Genomic DNA, 19,480 nt, shown 5'->3' on the forward strand with positions numbered 1-19,480 from the left:
GACCTAAGTTTACAAAACTATCTTAATTCATTTGTTATCATACTTTTTTTTAATCATACAGTCTGTACTGTAAGTTATGGACTGAGTTTTTTTTCTGTTCAGATTTATTGCCCAAGTGCAAAGTGCATGGGCCATAAATCTGAATAGAGAAACACAAGGTTCTGTAACTTGCGGTACAGACAAGTACAGAAAAACAAAGTAATTTGGTAATATCAACTCAGTTAAAATTGTAAATTGGCCACTGTGAAGAGTTTAAAAGCTGACATTTTGAGCATTAGCCCTTCATCAGAGCTCTGACGAAGGGCTAAAACTCGAAACGTCAGCTTTGTAACTCTTCACGGTGGCCAAGTTACAATTTCAGCTTAGTTGATATTACCAAATTACCTTGTTACCCCACTGATGTAGCACCACAGTTTCTTTAAAAGCTTACCCCCTTTATACAGAAAAACACGTGAAGTAAGATATTTTTCTTTTGGATCCTGGATGGAAATAGACAGGGAAGATTTCAAACAAACTTTTGAATTTAGTGGTTTGTACATCGTAGATACCTTAATCAATGACATTTTGCGAGTTGGGTCATATTTTTTCAAGCTTGTCAGGAAAGGAGAAATTGCAAGCAATGGGCCAAAACAAATTGTGTGCTTGTATCATATGTTGAACCATAGAATAGGGGATTTATTATTTCACTAGTGTCTAGTATTTTGTCCTCTAGTTTTTGATACACATCCTATGGCCTCATTTGAACTTTTTGCCAATGACGTAAGGCATGCGGGAAAGATAATAACACCAATGAAACCATTAAAGGGTTATCATGGCAACAAAAGCATCTGAAACACTTAAAGTTTGTTGTTATTAAAGGGAAGGGTAAGAAACAGGAAAAAAAGGAACCAAAATTTAAATAGTTCAGAGAGGCTGTAGTTTTGCCTTGTCCTATAGTGTAATAACATGACGTATTTTGTGTGTTCTATTGCCCTAATATGGTAAAATGACACAGTAGTGCTATAATATAAAGTGAAATATGGCACACTAAATTGACCAATGATATTGCACATACTTGCGTAGTAATAGTACTCAATGGTTACTTCAAACAGGCTTGGTTTGTACTTCCTCATTAACAACAACTAATAGCACCTCTGTGAAAGTTGGATATTTATGGGAAGATCCAAAACAGGAAAATGTACATACTTCAGAAGTTGTTATGGACAAGAAACACACAAGAAGTATCTTGAGACTTATTTGTGAAATCTACCCTGGATTACCAAGTGAGGGAAAGTATTGGGACATGAAAGATGAACTTGTTAGGTGGCAGAAAACAGGTCCCAAAGTGGAGGATGTCAAAAGTGTACGCTACTGGTCTGATGACATGACCAAAACTGCCATTTCTTTCTCAAACATTACACTTGACATCCTTGGAAGTTATTCATGTATCTATGGTGATGTTTCAGCCACAATTGATGTTTTAGGTGAGACAAATGTGTTGTGCGTAATTTGTGGAAATGTTAAGCTTGTTTCAGAGACCAGACTAATTTCATGAACTAAACCTTCATGTACATGGTAATTTGAATTTTGACTGATCCAAACCAGAAAAATGTCAGTTCACTTGTCAAACTAAATTAGCCTTTCCTAGCACAGTTCAGGATTTTTTCTGTAGTTTCCGGGAAAATACATTGTAATATTAGTAACTCGACTGTACATTAGATTTGGTACAAGACACATGAAGAGTCTCAGAATCGCCATCATGGAATCAAAAGCCCAACCAAACTCAGGGCTCGACACTAACAGTAGCCCACTAGCCATGACTAGTAGAAATTCAATTTTGGCTAGCGGTTTTTGGTTTCCACTAGCCAGTTTGACTGGTAAACGAACTGAAATTGTTGTAGCATCTAAGATGTCACCAGCCACTTGGCTAGTAAGTTGAAAAGTTAGTGTCAAGCCCTGCAAACTTGAACTTCCTGAACCCTTGACACTCTCACTTCAGTATGATAATTCTACTTGTAAATGTATTCTCCATACTTGTCTTCATACATTTCCTTTGTTACTGACAAGGAGAATTTCTGTAACAATCAAATCTTTTTAGGGTCAGTAATCATTTTTGTTGTCCTCATAATTTCAAGAAATCATCTCGCATTATTATCATATGGGAAAAACTAGATGAGAGGTTGAAAGGGTTAATACTCTAGTAGTTTATTAATTAGAACACTCACTTTTGATTTGTTGAATCACCATGTTGTAGTTTGAAATGATTTTAAGAATGAAGTTAAATTTGTCATTTTTTTTGGAAGGATCATTATTGTTGTGTAATTTGTATGCAAAGAAATCACTTGTGGATTAAAATGGCCGACCGAAAGACCTGAAAGAGCTTGAATGTCTCTCAAAAGAAAAACTAGAAACTGATGTATGAAACAGGAATGCATGCTACATATACCTCTTATATCCGCACTGGGAATTACATGACTGTGCTTAGTAACCCTGCCTCATTAACACCCAATTGATTCAACTCTTTAACACCATAACAGTTACAGTTACTGTAGTGTCAATCAGAAAAAGAACACGTTTGGAATCATTTTTACCTGAAGTACAATTCTAAACCACAACATATAATTATATCCACTAAAATAGGTGGTGATCTAAATTGATGCAAATATTAGAAGAGACTGTTAACTCCATACTGTTCTTTATACATTTCCTAAGGTACTGACAAGGAGAATTTGTTTAACAGTCAAAAGTTCTGTTTGGTGATCATTTCTTCTATTCTCATGACCTTAATGTTTGATTCAGGAGTGACGCTGTAAGGAGAAATTAGATGCCAATCCCTCCAAGAGGTTAAGGGGTTATAGAAATATATTTGGTCCCTTTTTTCAAATAAAAATGTACAATGTAACATCTAAATGCTATTTTGTTAATAAATGCCTTTTAGTTGCTGATGCGGAGACAGCTAAAATTTTGAAAACCCCAGAAAATGTGATTGAGCTACATACTTGCATCTCGTACATGAAGGATAAATCTGGGATAAGTGGATGGAGAGATGAACAAAATCTCTTACAGGTGAATTTAACATTTAGCAGCTTTTGCTATAGGTAATGAACAATTTTTGGAGCTTTAATCTTGAATTATTAGTCTAAGACTAGTATTCAACAGAAACTGCAATGCTGAGAAGCCTAGAATAAGACTACCAGACTTTTTAGGCATTAAAAAATTATATTTTGAATCTTTGTTAATTATTTCATTGTTAATGATAACTAAAATTATTAATTTTGTTTCTTGTACAGCCTATTGGAACCAAAGAAAACTGCCCTGTGGTGCAGAATTCACAGCATGCTGCAACAACAGGTTGTTATTAACTGAATTATTTTATAACACTTTGTTTTGTGACTGGTGCAGTATACTAACAAGACATTAGTACAGTACTCACAACCAATGAGATGCTCTAACTGCCAACAAGACTGGTTTCAACGCGCGCTTTAACTTTGTTACATTTCAATCGATTATGGTTGCTAAAGGAACAAAATAATTACTAGTTATTGCAAAATACAAGTACGTAGCAGGAATAGAAATGTACACAACAGAGGAAAAGCAATCAGACAAGGAAAAACACAAATGTTGTATGATTTTGTGGACATGTAAGACCAAAAACAAGGAGTAGATCACAGTAAAATGATCAACGTTGATCTCAAGGACTCTGATACTCTAATGCTGAATTTTACCAAGACACTTAATATACAAAATGAAATTAAACAAAGCAAAATCATACGAAAAAATCTAACAGAATATAAATCAACGCGAGTGAAAGAATGCGAAAAACAATATTAAGAAAAATGCGCATGCAAAACACAAAAAGTGTAATTAGGAACATAAATGGGAATGCTGCACAAACAGATGCAGAACTTATACCTAAGCCATTTGTGACTTTGTCTTACCACTTTTCTTGTACTTAAGACAGTATTGAAATACTAGTTTATGGAGAATTTGCACGGCCAGTTACCATAAATATTTACCTCTAGTTTGCTCTTCTTCAAATTATTTACACTCAAGTTGGGCAACGATTACGGTCAGATCAACATATCATAAGTTTTTAAATACCTTAAAGCAAAGAGTCAGTCAATAATACTCAGGCCCGTAAGTTTGGAAGAGATGAATTGCACTTGTTGTGTTGCAATTGAAGCATGTTATTTAAGAACCAAATCATGCACTTTACATCATGTGGGTTTTGCTACTTAACACTTTCACTCCAAACATCTTGTTAATGGTAACTCTCCGTACTGTCTGCCAGCCATCCAATTCTTATGATGTTACATGTGGTTCTGAGATTTTGCTATTGGTTCAACTAATAATCCCCTAGTTTATATTTTTCTAAATTCTCATCACTGGTCTGCTTGATATTGTTCTGATAAGTTAAGGAGAAGTTCTGTCTTGGTCACTTATGGGAATTAAAGGCCAGGGTCCAGTTGTTCGAAGGATGATTAGCACTAACGGTAAACCTAAGGTTAAATTTTAATCCATGTTTCCTTATTTCTCTATTCAAGAACCTTTTTGGGATAATTTTCCCTATTCTTTTTGAGAGCATCCCATCATCAAATTGTAGATGAAAATAGTCGAACTGAACTTTCTTTTAAAACTTTCTGATCTGAAATGAAATTTCACACTAACCCTGGGTTATCTTAACCCAGCTTTGAACAGCCCGACCCAGGTTAATTTTATTAGTAATGATTGTGGACTATTATAATATTCATTTGTCTTTGTTTATTTTGTTTTGTCTTTTAGTTCACCAGCTTTATGCCTCAGATTTCAAGGTCATTGCAGCAATGGGAGATTCGTTTACAGTATGTTTTTATTCTCATGAGATATGTGTTATTTAATTTTCAATCTTCATTCAAAAATTACAATGAGTTATATGTTCCTCTGACAACTACTGTTTTGATTTTTTTTTTCCCATTAGGTTGGCCAAGGAGCCAGAGCAACATCAGTAAATGGATTTTTCTTGGATCATAAAGATTTCTCTTGGAGGTAAAAATATTTTTACTAGTCATGATAAATTTACTATCAATGGTGGTGTAAATTGTACTTTAATTATGTTTGGACACCAGTCCAGGGAAATTTTAGCTAAAATAAGTACCATGAAATCAGGCAGTATTAGCAAAACTGGGTGACTCAGAGATGTCATCATAGTGTATGGTTTATTGTTTTCAAAAAGAGCTTTTTTCCAGCTTATTAAGGCATTCAACAAAATCTACCAAAGTAAAAAGAAGAGGTTTGAATAGAATCACAGGTTAAATTGATATTCATTTATTAAAAACTGGTTTTGATAGATTGATATGATTTTTTGTTCCTTCTGCTGGTACGTTATGATAATTCTGAAAAAAATTGATTCTGATCTGAATTTTCTCTATTAAACTACAAAAAATCCAGTTATATCCATGTGTTGAATATTTACTACTGACAATGTAATTTATTTACTGTTAATTTTTCTAACCATTACTCTCCATATTGTACATTTGATAGCGTTGGAGGAGCAAATTATCTGAATCAAACAATAACAGTACCAAGTGAGTGTCCTAGTTTTATTCCCCTTTCACTCTCACTTTTAAGAATTACTTTTTCAGCTAGTGCTATGTTTAATGCATTTCCATATTTGTTGAACTGTTGACTGAGCCAAGTACAAATTCTAACAGCCCCTATTACTTTCCAAATTAAGTGTAAATCCTCAATCAGTGATTTGAAACATTTTTGTACGTTTTTGATTTTCTGTTTGAAAGGAATACAATGGATAAGTACATTTGTAAAACATGGAGACAGTATTCTGAACAATTTTACTGGTGTTGTAATTTATCAAAATGATCAGAATGACAGCATTTATTATCAATTAATTATAATTATAAATACTTTGCATGGCTGTTTGATTTCAAAGAACCCTTTTTTTACAGATATCATCAGGCAATTCAGTCCATCTTTAAAGGGTGCATCTGCAAAAGTGTCACAGGATGCCAATAGTTTTGTTGATGATCTTAATGTTGCCTTTCCTGGTGCTTCTGCTAGGTAATGTAGTCATGTATTGAAAGTATAATTATTCTGACTTACTTGTTTGGCATTAGTAAAAATTTCCCTTTTCTTTTTATCCAGAGGGTAAATCATGAAGAAGCACTGACAGAAGTGCCCCAGGATTTTTATCCTGTGAACAAGAAAAAAATAAAGGCTGATAGTTTCTAAAGAAACTGTTTGGGGCTGCGTTGGTGGGGTAACAAAATAATTTCAATATATCAACAAAGTTGAAATGGTAAATTGGCCACTGTTACGATTATAAAAGCTGACGTTTTGAACATTAGCCCTTTCTCGGAGCTAACGCTCGAAACGTCAGCTTTTATAATTGTAATGGTGGCCAATGTACCATGATTTCAACTTTGTTGATATGCTGAAATTAATAAGAAAAAAAGCTTCAAGTTGTGTGAAATATTAATTGGGAATGTGTGAAAAATTTCTTTGTTTCCTTGTTTTGAGATGCTGGAAACTCATTTCAAACTTGAATCAAAGGTCTTGAAACTTGACTCATGGAGCAAGATTCAGGGAGTGAGTTTCAAGTGACTGTCAGTTAACGCAGTACTGTATTTATTTAATAGATCACGACAGTACAGGTATCCCAGAGGATTTAATCAATTGTTTGTTTTGCTCTTAAAAGTGGTCTTGAAAATCAAGCAAGAGATCTTGTATCAAGAATGAAAGCTATGAAGGTAATCAGAGTATGATAATAAAAATGGTCCTGTAAATTATTGTTAGTATTATAGAAACTGAAACAACTTTTTTTTTTCACCAAAGTGTAAATAAATTGATTTAAATTTCTGTGTTGCTTGAACCAAAAATAGGGTATTGACTTCAAGAATGACTGGAAACTTCTTACGGTTTGGATTGGAACAGATGACCTCTGTCAAGTATGTAAGAATGAGGTAAGATTTACCCAGCACATGTACAAATGCATAGTGCTAAAGTTATCAACCATTTGCTGTGGTACCAAAAGTAATATTTTAAGTATTTATTTGAAAAGTATGGTATCAGTTGTGATTTATCACCCAGTGAAATAGATGCTACTAGTAATTGATAAATTAGAAATAAAATGGAATTGTTAAGTTGGGATTTTAAATATATATTTTGTTTAGAGTTATTTAGTCATACATTAATAACACATTAATTTTTATGTCTAACTACCACTCCCATATGTACCAGGGATCACATCAGGCTTCTACTCCTGCAAGCTGAGCTTTTACTGAAGACAAGTAAAAACAGACTAAGTGTACAAAGTTAATGATAATGTTAGCAAGAGTTTGAGTGATTAGAAGTTAAATACCAGTACTTGAGTCCTTGATATTAGTTTATTTGATACATTCATTTGTAAGTTTGGTTAGTGGTTGAAGTGGTATTGAATTAATGACTAATGCATGTTCTACTTTTGGTTAATTTCAGGATAAATTTGGTGCTGCTTCTTTCATAAAATATATGATGCGCACACTAAATTACCTAAGAAATGAGGTAACTTTGACTTGATGTTATCAAATTAAGTCAGATTCGTGATATGAACTATTTCCAAATGAATGTTAAGGGTACAAATCCCTTGTAGGAATTGTAGAACATTCTGACTGTTTTTACTTTGGTCTCAGATTTTCATTACTGTTAACGTTGGATGACTTTGTCTTTTTTTTTTTTCTTAGGTTCCCAGGCTGTTTGTGAATTTGGTTCCGCCCATGGATATTTCTCCTCTTTATAAGTTACATCAAGCAAATACCAAGTCATGTCAAATTCTGGGATGGTAGGTTCCATAGAAATATTTTCTTGTCCCTGGTATCTAATGCTTAGTTCAGCAGAGTGTTGTCTCCTTTTTAGTATAAAAATGAAAACTATGCTGCCTCATGGAGATAGGAAGACACATTTGGCTATTTTTGATAAAGGTTTGTTGTTCCTGCACAGTACACAACACTAAACTGAAGTTGTTGACCTGTCAGAAATAGCCTAGGGAGGGTGGGGAGGGGGTTATGTGTGGGCAAATACAGAAAAGAGGGTGAAGGACTAACTGCAATTCCTTCAGGCACATTTTGGTAACAACTGATTTCTCATCAGATCAGCCTTTTGCAGAAATTTTATCTTAAATGATTGCACAGCCATGACTCAGACAACAGGTTATTTTCTTTTCAGGAGTTCTTGTCCTTGTTTGAGAGAGGGTGCCACAGAAAGAGCAAAAATCACCAAGGCTGTCAAACAGGACAAGGTTGTAGCATACTAGTTAAAAGTTTGTTTTAATCACCTCTGTTAACTTCTTTGTAAGGAGTAATTAAATATAATTAAATATTAATGACTAGTGTTTGTAAGCATTATTGCAAATAATATGGTCTCTTCTGGATTTAATTTAATAGATTGGTGGAAGTGGATTTAGTTTACGAGGATGTCAGCTGTAGCTATCAGCTATTTGCATGACTTTGTTACAGTCATGTAATTCCTGTCAGGCTATAACCAATTGATATTTTACACAATTAGGCAAATTATTATCCATCACTCAGAAGTGTGTAACCTCTACATAAAAGCTGCTTATGGATGCTAAATGTTCTTGGCTTGCTAATCATATATTATGTGTAATGTATTAGAAATGAAAATAGAACTTTTGGGAGAGGCAAGTGTACAAGTTGCAATCAAAGAGCTATAAATGGATGGTTCTGATTCTGTTAAGTCCCTGAGATCATCGTTTTCTATTCTGCTTCATTATTGATTAAAACGATTACAATATAGAAAATATTTTGAACTGAAAAGAATTGGAGTGCAAATGAACATGCATTAGAATAACTTATGATGCATTTTGACAGATTTTTTGCATTGATCTTCAGAAGTTAGGATTGCTTGACTTAATGAGCTGAAAGTAACCTTTTTGTGTAATTAAATCCTCTTAAAGCTGGGATTAATTAACCTGTAATTTTTTCTATCTATCCCTACAAAGAAATTATTGGAGGAACTAGTGAATAGTGGAATTTATGACACAAAGGATAACTTTGCAGTGGTTATTCAACCTGCCCTCCAAGTGCTGCCAAGAAATCAGGTATGCTTTCTGTTATCCAGTGTTAGAGATCAAAATTGTTTGTAAAGAACAGTGTACCAACAGCACATATCTGTAGAAATCTTTCAGCTGTGGTGTTAAAGTTGATGGAGGGTTTTTCATGTCAGTAAATAAATGTCAGTACAGGTTTGTCATGTCTATAAGCACCAGCTGCCAGCAAAATTCACTGTCAAGAAAAAGCAGCAATCAATGTCTGGTTTTTTGCAGGTGTTCACTCTGTAAAGCACCATCAGCACTTCTGAGATAACTCACTTACAATGATTCAATATTGAATGCTTTCTGAGTTTGAGTGGTTTCTCTTAAAATTTCAGCTTGCTGCCCAATTTATTAGTAGCAATGTTGCTGGTATTAACATTGTAGACAACTCATACACTGTGGAGCTGTATTTTCTTTCCACAGGATGGTGATTTAGTGAAATCTTTTTTTGGTGTGGACTGCTTGCACTTCTCTGTTCAAGGTCACGCTGCAGCAGCATTGGCTTTGTGGAACAATATGGTAGGTTGGTCATTATAAATTGATGATACAGTATATGTATAATGCAGATAGATATTCATAGATGGATCCTCTAGATTTTTAGTATTGAGAGGGTTTTATAGGCCCTGGAACTAAACCCTTGACCTGCTGAGTTGTGGGAACTTTCTTTTCCAGGCCTGGAAAGTCTGTAGATGTATTTGAATGTGGGGGCGTGGGAAGTAATAATTAAAAAAAAAAAAGGGTCAATATAGTTTTGAAGGAACACTGAAATAATTAAAAACATACAATCGTAGATTAATAAGACACCTGGAGCAAAAATAGCTAATTGTATATTGATTAACATGTAATTAAAAAAATACTATTAGATAAAGTTGCAGACAAGGCCATTGAAAGTTGTATTTTTTAATTTTGACCACAAGATTAATTCTGTTTGGAGATGGATGTTGGCTGACACTTGACAAAAAAATTTTCAGTATGAATTAAACAAATTAAATGTATTTTACAACATATGGAAATAATAACTTTTGAAATACTGATTGTAGTTAGAACCATTTGGATCTAAGACAAAGCAGTGGGGAGACCAGGAAACTTTGAAATGTCCATCTAAGGTATGCGATGTTTAAATATTCTTGTGGGTTCATGTTGGAGGTAGGGAACTTCAAGAGAAAATAGCTCCTTTTGGACTGAAAAAGTACATTGGATTGTGAGAAGCATCCTGCAGCTGTACACAGTCCATGTCAAACTTTTCAAAAGTATATGTATGATCATGTAAACTTTGTGGTTCAACCTAAAGAAGCCTACCAGCATGTACCCAGTTAACAAATAGACTCCATGTATTTGTATGTCTCAGGAATAATTATTGTAGATCACAGATGATGCCAAAATGAGATAAAAGCAAAAGAGTGGTACATTAGGTTCAACCATGTCACTGACATTCTTACTGCATTATGATGTTATCTGTGATCTATTATTGTACATACCCATGGAAACAAAGAATCTAATTGTTTTATTAATGATAAAAGGGCATGTTGTTAATAGTGATGCCATCTATGCTACTGTCCTGAGCAAGAACCAATCAGATTAAAAGTGCAATTCAGCTTGTCATATGTTTAATTATCCTCATTAACAGGGACCAATGCCTACAATTCAAAATATTGTTGACCCATGAGATAACTAAAAAATTGAATATCATTAATGGCATCTTAGCATTTACAGTTGACTGAGAGTGATTTTCGCCACTTTTAGGATAAGCCATTTTTGTACACCAAAGTGAACAGTAAAACAGTCACAACTACTTTTGCTGATGATGATAATGATGATGATGATGACTTATCTTCTGGTGACTTTCCACCTGCTGCTGCTGTGGCTGTGGCTGTGTCCCTCACAGCTGTTGTAGTTATTGTTGTTGTGATGGTGTGGAGAGGACAAAAATCAAGGCGGAGACCAGAGGCATCTCGATTGCTGTTTGCCTCTGGACCTCACAAACCAAGAATATGAGCTTTTTCTTTGACCCTTTTACTCCCAAGATCTGATTGTTAATTCTCCCCTTTAGCTGTTACACTTTTCCCTGTGAATTAGTACGGAGAGTTTGGTGTTAAATCAAGATATCAACCTCTTCCTCACAAATTGATAAGTTTGAGTATTCTCACTACCTGTTTGCTTGATGATGTAGGGCTATAATTTATTATAAGAAGTTACATCATGATGTTAATCACTTCTGGGAGTTAAAAGGCGAAAAAAAAAAAGACTTGCTATTGAGCACCACAGTTCACCAGTTTAGGTGATTATCAGTCCTTCGGGCTGCAACCACTTTGGTCATGATGATGACTAGAAAGTTACTCTTGACAAGTGAACTTACAGTCTATGGCAAGTCACTTACACTGGTATAAGGTGACCCATGTTCTGGGATCATGGTGTTAAGATTGGCTAATTGGAAAAGACTTTGTAGGCAAAATAATTTATTGGTAAAAACAGGTATTTGATTGTAAATACTTCATTGTAGAATTCTTAACTAAATAATTAAAATTTATTATGATGAAGATTTACATGCTACATCTAGCTCTTGTTAATAATGAAATAGAAGTTCATTCATAATGATTGGAAACTAGTAGTTTTGTGCTTACTCCTGGGAATACACCACAGTTTTTGTTTCATACACTTCAGAGGTAAAAGAGCACAGTATCTCCGACACTTTTCATCCCGAGACAACATAATTATTCAAACATACGTAACAATCCTGTAGATGTACATACCCATCACAGCCTTCAATATTGAATATATCTATATATCTTATTAACCAAGCACGAGGGCTGTACTGGGAGAATATTGGCCTAAGGTCTTGACAGTACGGACCGAGTGCAGCGAGGTCCATACAAAAAAGACAGAGGGCGATATTGTTCCAGTATGGTCCCGAGCAAGCTTGGTTAATAAGAGATTTATCATACGACTGAAGTTCAAAGGGACACATTAGTACGGTACCATTCAGGACCATTTGGGACAGTGCCCAGTCCAATACTGAGAGAATATTGACGGGCAATAGAGATTTTGATTGGTTGATGTTAGTTATTGGCTCTCTGACTGACCGAGTCATGTAATAATATTATCCAACTGCACAAAGTAGAATACCAATAAGGCACAAATCGAGTATAAATGTTGTGTGATGTTTGTACCCCAGAGAACTGTAAATATCTGGGAAATTGACCTGCACTGAAGTAACAACTTGGCATGTTGGATAATAAATCTATTATTAAACTTTCTGTTGTGTAGTATTGCTGAGTATGTTTATATGTTGTTTGTAAAAATACATATATCTTGTTAGACGTTTTGTTGTGTAGTATTGCTGAGTATTTTTGCGGACTTGTCAAAATACAAACAACAAGTAAAAATACTTAATGATACCACACAACAAAATGTCTAACAAGAGATTTATTATTGAACACACCAAACTGTTATTTCAGTGTGGGTGAATTTCACCAATACTTCTAGATATCGTGTGATATTTGTACTCATCTTGCGTGTTATTTGTACTATGCAATGCACTGTTTTGGATAATAATAACCCATACTTTGCAACAAAATGTTTAATAAGATATATTTACTTTATTAGTGTGTACTAAAACAGTGCATAGTGTTGTGGGGCACTCTTGTTAGCCATTTGAATTCCAAGTTCTCTTGCCCTTCACCTCCGAACAACATGCAGGTTTTGTGCCCGAAAATATAGGTAAATATCAATAAATTAGTTAAAATCATCTTTTTTTATGCTTTATTTTCAATGTTGGAGGCTAGGGGTGGATATTAATCAAGTAGCCGCTTCATGGTTCGGTGGATGTTCACCACTAGCCGGCTCCTCTTTAGTGAGTAGTTGTTAACTATTAAAATTAGAGATTATCAGTCCAATCAAAAGCAGAAAAAAAAAAGTTCATTACCTGACCTCTAAGGATAACCTTGCCATAAAAAGGCACACTTTAGCTGTGCAGTTAGAAAAAGAATTGCCAATTTTTGGAGGTATTTCAAATTTTTTCTTGGACTGTTAAAAGCTTTTTTGCAAGATGTGGATTAAAATTTTTGGCAGTTCATTGAGTGAATGGTTTATATTTTTCACTTTGTCTTTCCACATGTTAGATGAATACCAAGTGTTGTTTTGTTTTCTTTGTCTAATATAACAGTACATATTTTTTTAATGTTTATTTATTTTAATTGACCATAAGAATGCTACTAACAAGACTTTGTTTTCCCATGTTAACCTTACAGAAAAGTATGGGGTATTAATGAACACTTCTTTGCCTTGTCATGTAAAGAGTTTCGGCCTCATATTAGTATTACAGGCAGGTCCTGAAAACATACTTCCAATACTCAAATGGGCCAAATAAAAAAAAAAAACATTGCAGCACAAACTTTAATAGTTTTGTTTTTCAAATACACAAAACTTTATTGAAGTGGATGATATTGCTAGAAAAAGATTACAAGAAAAAGGTGAAAGGAAAAGAGCTTCTTGAAATGTAATTAATCTTGCTATAAAAGTGAAAGTGTCCCAGGGAAAAGTCTTTCTCCAGAAAAGGTGTTTACACACACTTCACAGAAAATATTTCCCCTACATGTGCAAGAAGAACAAGACATCCACGGAAGTCACAGCATGTTGGCATTCCACCTACACATTCAGCCCATGGGTTGTCACACAATCCAGAGTTGTATTACAATAAAAATAAGGGGAAACAAAAGAGTGCTGATCTTCACAAAGACCTGTCATTTGCCAGCTTGCTTTCTTAACATGATATAAATGTTTTCTTTAATCCATTCCTTGTTGTGTGGTTCATACAAAGATGTCTGCTTTGGGTGCTGTCTGTTGAGAGAGAGAAGGGAACAAACAAACCGCAAAAAGTCATCTAAATCTAACTAAAATTTGAACAAAAGAATTTCACAGAAGGTAAACTCACTATTCCCTATAGTGAGTTCACCAGGTTGATTCTGCACAAAAGCTTTCCTATTGTGGAAAACAGGAGAAGGAAGTTCAAATTGTGAAAACATCTCTAAAGTTCTAGGTCCCATAGATTTATAAATTTAAAACATTATCCAAACTTCTCCTGATAAGTCACTATTTTTTCATAAAAGCAAAGTTGTGCAGGCTGTAGTATGTCAAGTGTTAATTGTCTAGAGTAGGCAAGTGCTGTGAGAGCACAGCCCTTCTGTCAAAGGCCATCTCTTAGCAATTCCCCAACTGAAGTTTCCATGAAGGACTACAAACATCCATTTATACCCTCCCCTACAACAGGGCTCATCACTGACAGTAGCCAACTAGCCACACACTAGTAGAAATTCAGTTTTGACAAATGATTTTGGCTAGTAAACAAACTGAAATTGCTGTAACATCTACGTTGTCACTAGCCACTTTGCTAGTAAGTTGAAAAGTTAGTGTGGAGCCCTGCTATAGTATATCAAAATTGAAAAATTTTCAAATGACCATAAGATTGGTCTGGGTAGAAACCTGATCATCTAATTTTCTGGTCAAGTTTTGATAAAAACACATCAATTGAACTCCCCCAATAAGGCTTTTCAGGGCCAATACAAACAAATTGTAAATAAACTTCATAACTAAATAAAAAGCTTGATAATCTCAACTGATCCAAGGCAGATCAGTTGGCTATGATATAAGATGCAGCCAAAGGGTTGAAGTTGGGGTAACCAAGAACAAATCCATTGAGTAACAGAGTGGAGGGCTTGCACCTGGGATCACCAGATTACAAGTCCAGCACCCTAGCTACTTGGCAACACTGCCAACTGCAAGTACCCAACCAAATTATCCAGCTGCAGAACTACTGTTAACCACAGTCTACAAATCTAGGTTACAGTAATTTTGTTAAGGAGCTTCTTTTAGAATGGTACACCAAACAAGACAGGTCCGTCAGGTTGTCGATATAATCGAACAGTTGGCTGATGTCATATGTGATTGATGGCGTGCTTGGGTTGGACTTTTTAAGGTACTCTTCAAATATCTTGCAGACTCCTGAAAGACACATTTAATAGAATATAGTAAGAGATTCTGCTCTATTTTTTTAATCAAGACAAGTTTTATTTGTAACTCTCCCATCTAGTGGCTATCTCAGGGCTCAACACTAATTTTTCAACTTACTAGCCAAGTGGCTTGTGACATCTTGTATGTTTTAAGATGTTACGACAATTTCAGTGTTTACTAGCCTAATAATATACATGAAAAAATTTCTCAGTTCTGATTGGTCAAGATGAATGCAGTTTTCAGTTAATTCAGTGCAGAAGAGAGTTAATTCAGTGCAGAAGAGGGTTAATTCAATGCAAAGATAGAAACAAACCAAACATTCTGATTGGTCAATGTCAAGGTCACTTGCAGGGTTTGAATAAATCATTTTTGCACATGATGCGCACGCTTTTCTTCTGTGTAGTTATGACAAGCTACCTCATATTTTTTCATGTATATTATTAATAGATAATCACATGATTTTCTTGTGCGATTTGGAATAAATAAGCACTTGTAATTTTTTTCAAAGACCACAAATTGTACTCGCCCTACGGGCTCATGCAATTTTGTTAGTCTTTGAAAAAATTACTCGTGCTTATTTATTCCAAATTGCACTCGAAATCGTGTGATTATCTATACAAACTGGCTAGTGGAAATTGAAAACCAGTGGCCAAAACTGAATTTCTACTAGTCTGTGGTTAGTGGGCTACCATTAGTGTCGAGCCCTGTATATATTTCTTTGTAAATTAGTGGAGAGGATCTGGGGTTTCATCAAGATAAGACAATCAAGCAGATAAAATTGTCTATTCCCTTACCTGTTTACTAATATTGTAAGTGGAAGTTATATATTGAACTTTTCTGAGAGTCAAAGGTTTACTCACACTCTGGAGATTGCTAATTGTTTCAGTCCTTTAAACTTAATAACTTTCGAGGACTTTTTTCCTTTAGTTTTTTTAGGTGTCGCTTGATACAAGTACCGTATTTATCTGTGTTTAAGTCGAACTCGTGTATAAGGACACCCCCCCCCCCCATTTTCAAGGTCAAAATCAGATTTTTCATCATTTCTTGTTAAAGAAAAATTCAAACCAAATAGAAATTTCCTAATTGTTGATATCTTATTTCTGAGAATGTATTGAAAACACAGTGAATTAAAAAAAAACTGCAGAGCAAAATGTAACCGTATGCTGTGAAGTTTAGTAGCACTTGTTTACATCACCACAATTTAAGCATGTACAAACACTTCAGTTTACTGGAGAAGTAATTTACCACATTTTTCATATTGCTTTGAAAATGAAATCTTCACGCATTTAAACAACATTCATCTTGATGTTGAGTTTGAAAGGAGGTTTGGTAGACCGAAGGAACACCAAGGAGCATTTGCCAGGTCACTAAGCTACTGTAATCATTCAATGAAAACAAGAGTTCAGCACCGTAAACAGCAGCAAAGCTGTAAGAAAAATGCCTGCTCTACAGATCAGAAGATACAATAGAAATCAGCTCCAGTAGGTTTCTGTTTAAGCCACATAAAATTTATTATTTCAAACTTTTTAGTTGACAAAGAACACTCTGAAAACTGATGAAACTCAAACACAAGTAGAGCTGGTTTTGTAAACTCGGTTTTCCTAACAGACTTCAGGCAATTGTTATGCTAATTTCTTGGATTGCTTGTGTCAGGTCTTTGTATATGACCCATGTAAGAGTCGAGGGTGATTTTTCGGTCATAAAAGGTCCACTTATACATGGGTAAATATGGTATGTGTGTTACACAGCTCTTTGATCTTGAAATAATGTTAAAACTATACACTGCCTAAGGCACTTTTCCCCTTCTGCTACCAAGACATTTGAAAAGCACTATAATTAGCTTAAAAAATGAACTTTCTATCTTTAACATAACCTGTGCAAAATCTGCCCGATGAAACAAGGGCATTCTCACCAAAAGTAATAGTCAAAAACTCTCAGTTGCAAAATTGTCTTCTGAAGAGTTTCTTCAAAATATTACAATATTACTCAGTAATGTTAAGTTGGAGAATTGTTTAACTCAAGAAGTAGCTAACAGTAACTCCACTTACTGATTTGCTTCATAATTTGGTAGGATACAGTTTATTGAAACTTGAGATTTAGCCACATATATAGGGGATGACGCTGTGCAATTGCGGAAACACTCTTGCCTCTGAGGCCTGGCTTTGATTCCTGCACCTGGGATCACTTGAGGGTTAAGTTTGGTTTGATTTCCTTCCTTCTTCGCTCCCAGGTCTGTTTTCCTCCCTCCACCAAAACCAACACCAAAAAAATCCCATTTGACTCAGAAAACAGGGGAGGAAAATCCACAGCTAAAATCCAATTTAATATCATATCTTACCTTCCATGCACTCATCTTTAGTTTCATAATCAGAGTATGTCCTGGATTCTGGCTTTGCACTGGGTTGGATCAGAAGAATGGTGTGACTCTACAAAGAGAAGAATACATTCTTAAAGTTTTCCTTTGTGTAACAATAAGGGTTTCCATGAGCTCTTTCAATTAAAATATAGATTTCATATCGCCATGTGTCTGTTGTTATGTAGATCACAGATGACATCAAAATTTGATAAGAACAAAGTGGCAAAAGTGCGGCAGCTGAATTTGTTACTAATACTCTAACCACATTTTCACATCTTCTGTGATCCATTACTGCACAGGCACACACCAACATAAAATCTATTTGTTTTACAATACTTAGTTCTTATTAACCGAGTGGGAGGTCTGCATGGGAGAATCTTGACTGAGGTCACCAGTACAGAGGTCTATACCAGCGACCAAGGTCAAGATTTTCCCATACAGACCGACCTAGTTCGGTTTTTTATATTCTTTGTACCTTTTTTCTAGACTGGTCTTGATGCCGGTCTAGATGGGAAAATCTAGACCGCTTTCAATATTGATTTCAGCTAAAAAAAATTCGTGAATTCGGTAGTTCCCAGTCCTTGTGAGACACAACCATATAATAAAAGCTGTTAATGGTGATGTCATCTCTGTGTCTGTGCTCCAAAAGAACTAATTAAAATGTGAGCAATTCAGCTTATCATTTCATTTCCATTGAAACTTATGTGTTAGAGACAACATTTTCTTCTAATGTGATCTTGAAGTGTAAATCATCACTAAGAAAACAGTTAAAGTTCTTTGTGCCATAGTTTCCCTCAAAGAAAGGGGGATTAGAACAAGATATTATAAGATGTCCTGGATTCAAGCCCCCCACCTTGCTAAATCATTATTAATATCACCATACGAAGGATGGGGTATCTATCACTATTTCTGGCCAGTGTTGGCGGTAAAAACAAACAAAACTTGATAAGTTCCAAGTTCCGGAAGTGGAGGACTCTGTTGTGAACGCTTCCGATTATCACAGGTGAAGTTTCACTCTTCTTCCGAGAAAAAGATACAGAACCATAATTTTTCTCCAGCTACTGCAAATCCCAAAAGCCGTGTAAACTATACGATCTTTCAAACTCAGAATCTTTGGCAGTTTTTAAATGCATTACAGAGACCTTTGAGTTTGTGAATCTTAACTACATGTCGGCAACATAATTTCAAATTCAACGGATTATTCGCTTAGTCCAGGCTACGCTTTCTCTTAATGATAGTAGGGGTATTGATCGATGAGAAATGGATTTCTACCACATGCGAGAATCGTGAACTCACTGCTCTAAAATATGAGAAAACAGAAAAAAAAAAGATAGGTTCAAAGAAAGAGTCGCCTCAACAAAAAATACATAATCATGTAAACAATTCACCGAGGCTGATCATCTCAGCCCTGCACTGCGAAACACATTCCATGTCCACCTATCTGCAGGTACATCAGTGCAGGTTGAACACTGAGAGTAGATGAAACTACTCTAGACTTACCATGTTGGCAAAAAGAACGTTTGAAATCGGTGAAAATACACAGATGACCACGTGAAAGCCGAGAGACTCTTCTTTTGCTTTCGGGCATTCGCGATTGGGTCGAGTATCCATATAAGGAGAATCCCTCTGGAAACACATGGGGACTGGTTCCAGAAAGGTAACCAATCAAACACTTCGAAAGAATAAAAGAAGTATAATTTATGTGTAGCATCGCTGAGTATTTTTACGAGTTGGCCGTTTAAAAAATACATATAACGAATAAAAATACTCAGCGATACGACATACCAAAACGTCTAATAAGTTATTTATTATCCAACACCTTAAATTGTTATTTCAGTGCGGCCGAATTTCGCGGATATTTATTTACGGGGAGTGCGTGACAGAAGTATGCGAAGCGGAACGGAATTGGCACAATGTCATGTTGCTGTTTCTATTTTCTTCAACAAATGATGAAATTTCACTGTCGTCTAACTGCATTTCTTAGTTCGATTTATCTAATAAACTTGGATGAATATTCGTCAGCCATTCCGACTCTTCGTCGTCAGAAAAATAATTTA

The 19,480-nt window shown here is 35.1% G+C and overlaps 2 protein-coding genes across 2 annotated transcripts in view; one reads left to right on the forward strand and one right to left on the reverse strand.

Annotated features, from left to right (window-relative positions):
- Positions 1–11,604, forward strand: part of LOC111339620 (phospholipase B1, membrane-associated) — a 13,515-nt gene extending 1,911 nt beyond the window's left edge. Inside the window, exons 2-17 of the mRNA XM_022946308.2 lie at positions 1,092–1,463; positions 2,918–3,045; positions 3,270–3,330; positions 4,762–4,820; positions 4,937–5,004; positions 5,500–5,543; positions 5,922–6,033; positions 6,671–6,722; positions 6,855–6,935; positions 7,450–7,515; positions 7,695–7,792; positions 8,176–8,248; positions 8,969–9,067; positions 9,485–9,580; positions 10,102–10,167; positions 10,805–11,604. Coding sequence (XP_022802043.2) covers positions 1,092–1,463; positions 2,918–3,045; positions 3,270–3,330; positions 4,762–4,820; positions 4,937–5,004; positions 5,500–5,543; positions 5,922–6,033; positions 6,671–6,722; positions 6,855–6,935; positions 7,450–7,515; positions 7,695–7,792; positions 8,176–8,248; positions 8,969–9,067; positions 9,485–9,580; positions 10,102–10,167; positions 10,805–11,056 — 1,727 coding nt within the window. The 3' untranslated portion in view covers positions 11,057–11,604. The remainder of the gene's footprint in view (positions 1–1,091; positions 1,464–2,917; positions 3,046–3,269; positions 3,331–4,761; positions 4,821–4,936; positions 5,005–5,499; positions 5,544–5,921; positions 6,034–6,670; positions 6,723–6,854; positions 6,936–7,449; positions 7,516–7,694; positions 7,793–8,175; positions 8,249–8,968; positions 9,068–9,484; positions 9,581–10,101; positions 10,168–10,804) is intronic.
- A 1,822-nt stretch (positions 11,605–13,426) lies between these two features.
- LOC111339625 (enhancer of rudimentary homolog) lies at positions 13,427–19,049 on the reverse strand. The gene is made up of 4 exons (XM_022946314.2): positions 18,924–19,049; positions 17,406–17,493; positions 14,938–15,058; positions 13,427–13,897 (listed from the first exon to the last, which is right to left on the reverse strand). The coding sequence occupies exons 1-4, from the start codon at positions 19,032–19,034 to the stop codon at positions 13,801–13,803; spliced, it is 417 nt and encodes a 138-aa protein (XP_022802049.2). The 5' UTR covers positions 19,035–19,049; the 3' UTR covers positions 13,427–13,800.
- Between the last annotated feature and the right edge of the window lie 431 nt (positions 19,050–19,480).

Source organism: Stylophora pistillata, chromosome 6 (assembly GCF_964205215.1).
Source record: "Stylophora pistillata chromosome 6, jaStyPist1.2, whole genome shotgun sequence".
In the NCBI taxonomy this organism is placed as follows: Eukaryota; Metazoa; Cnidaria; class Anthozoa; order Scleractinia; family Pocilloporidae; genus Stylophora; species Stylophora pistillata.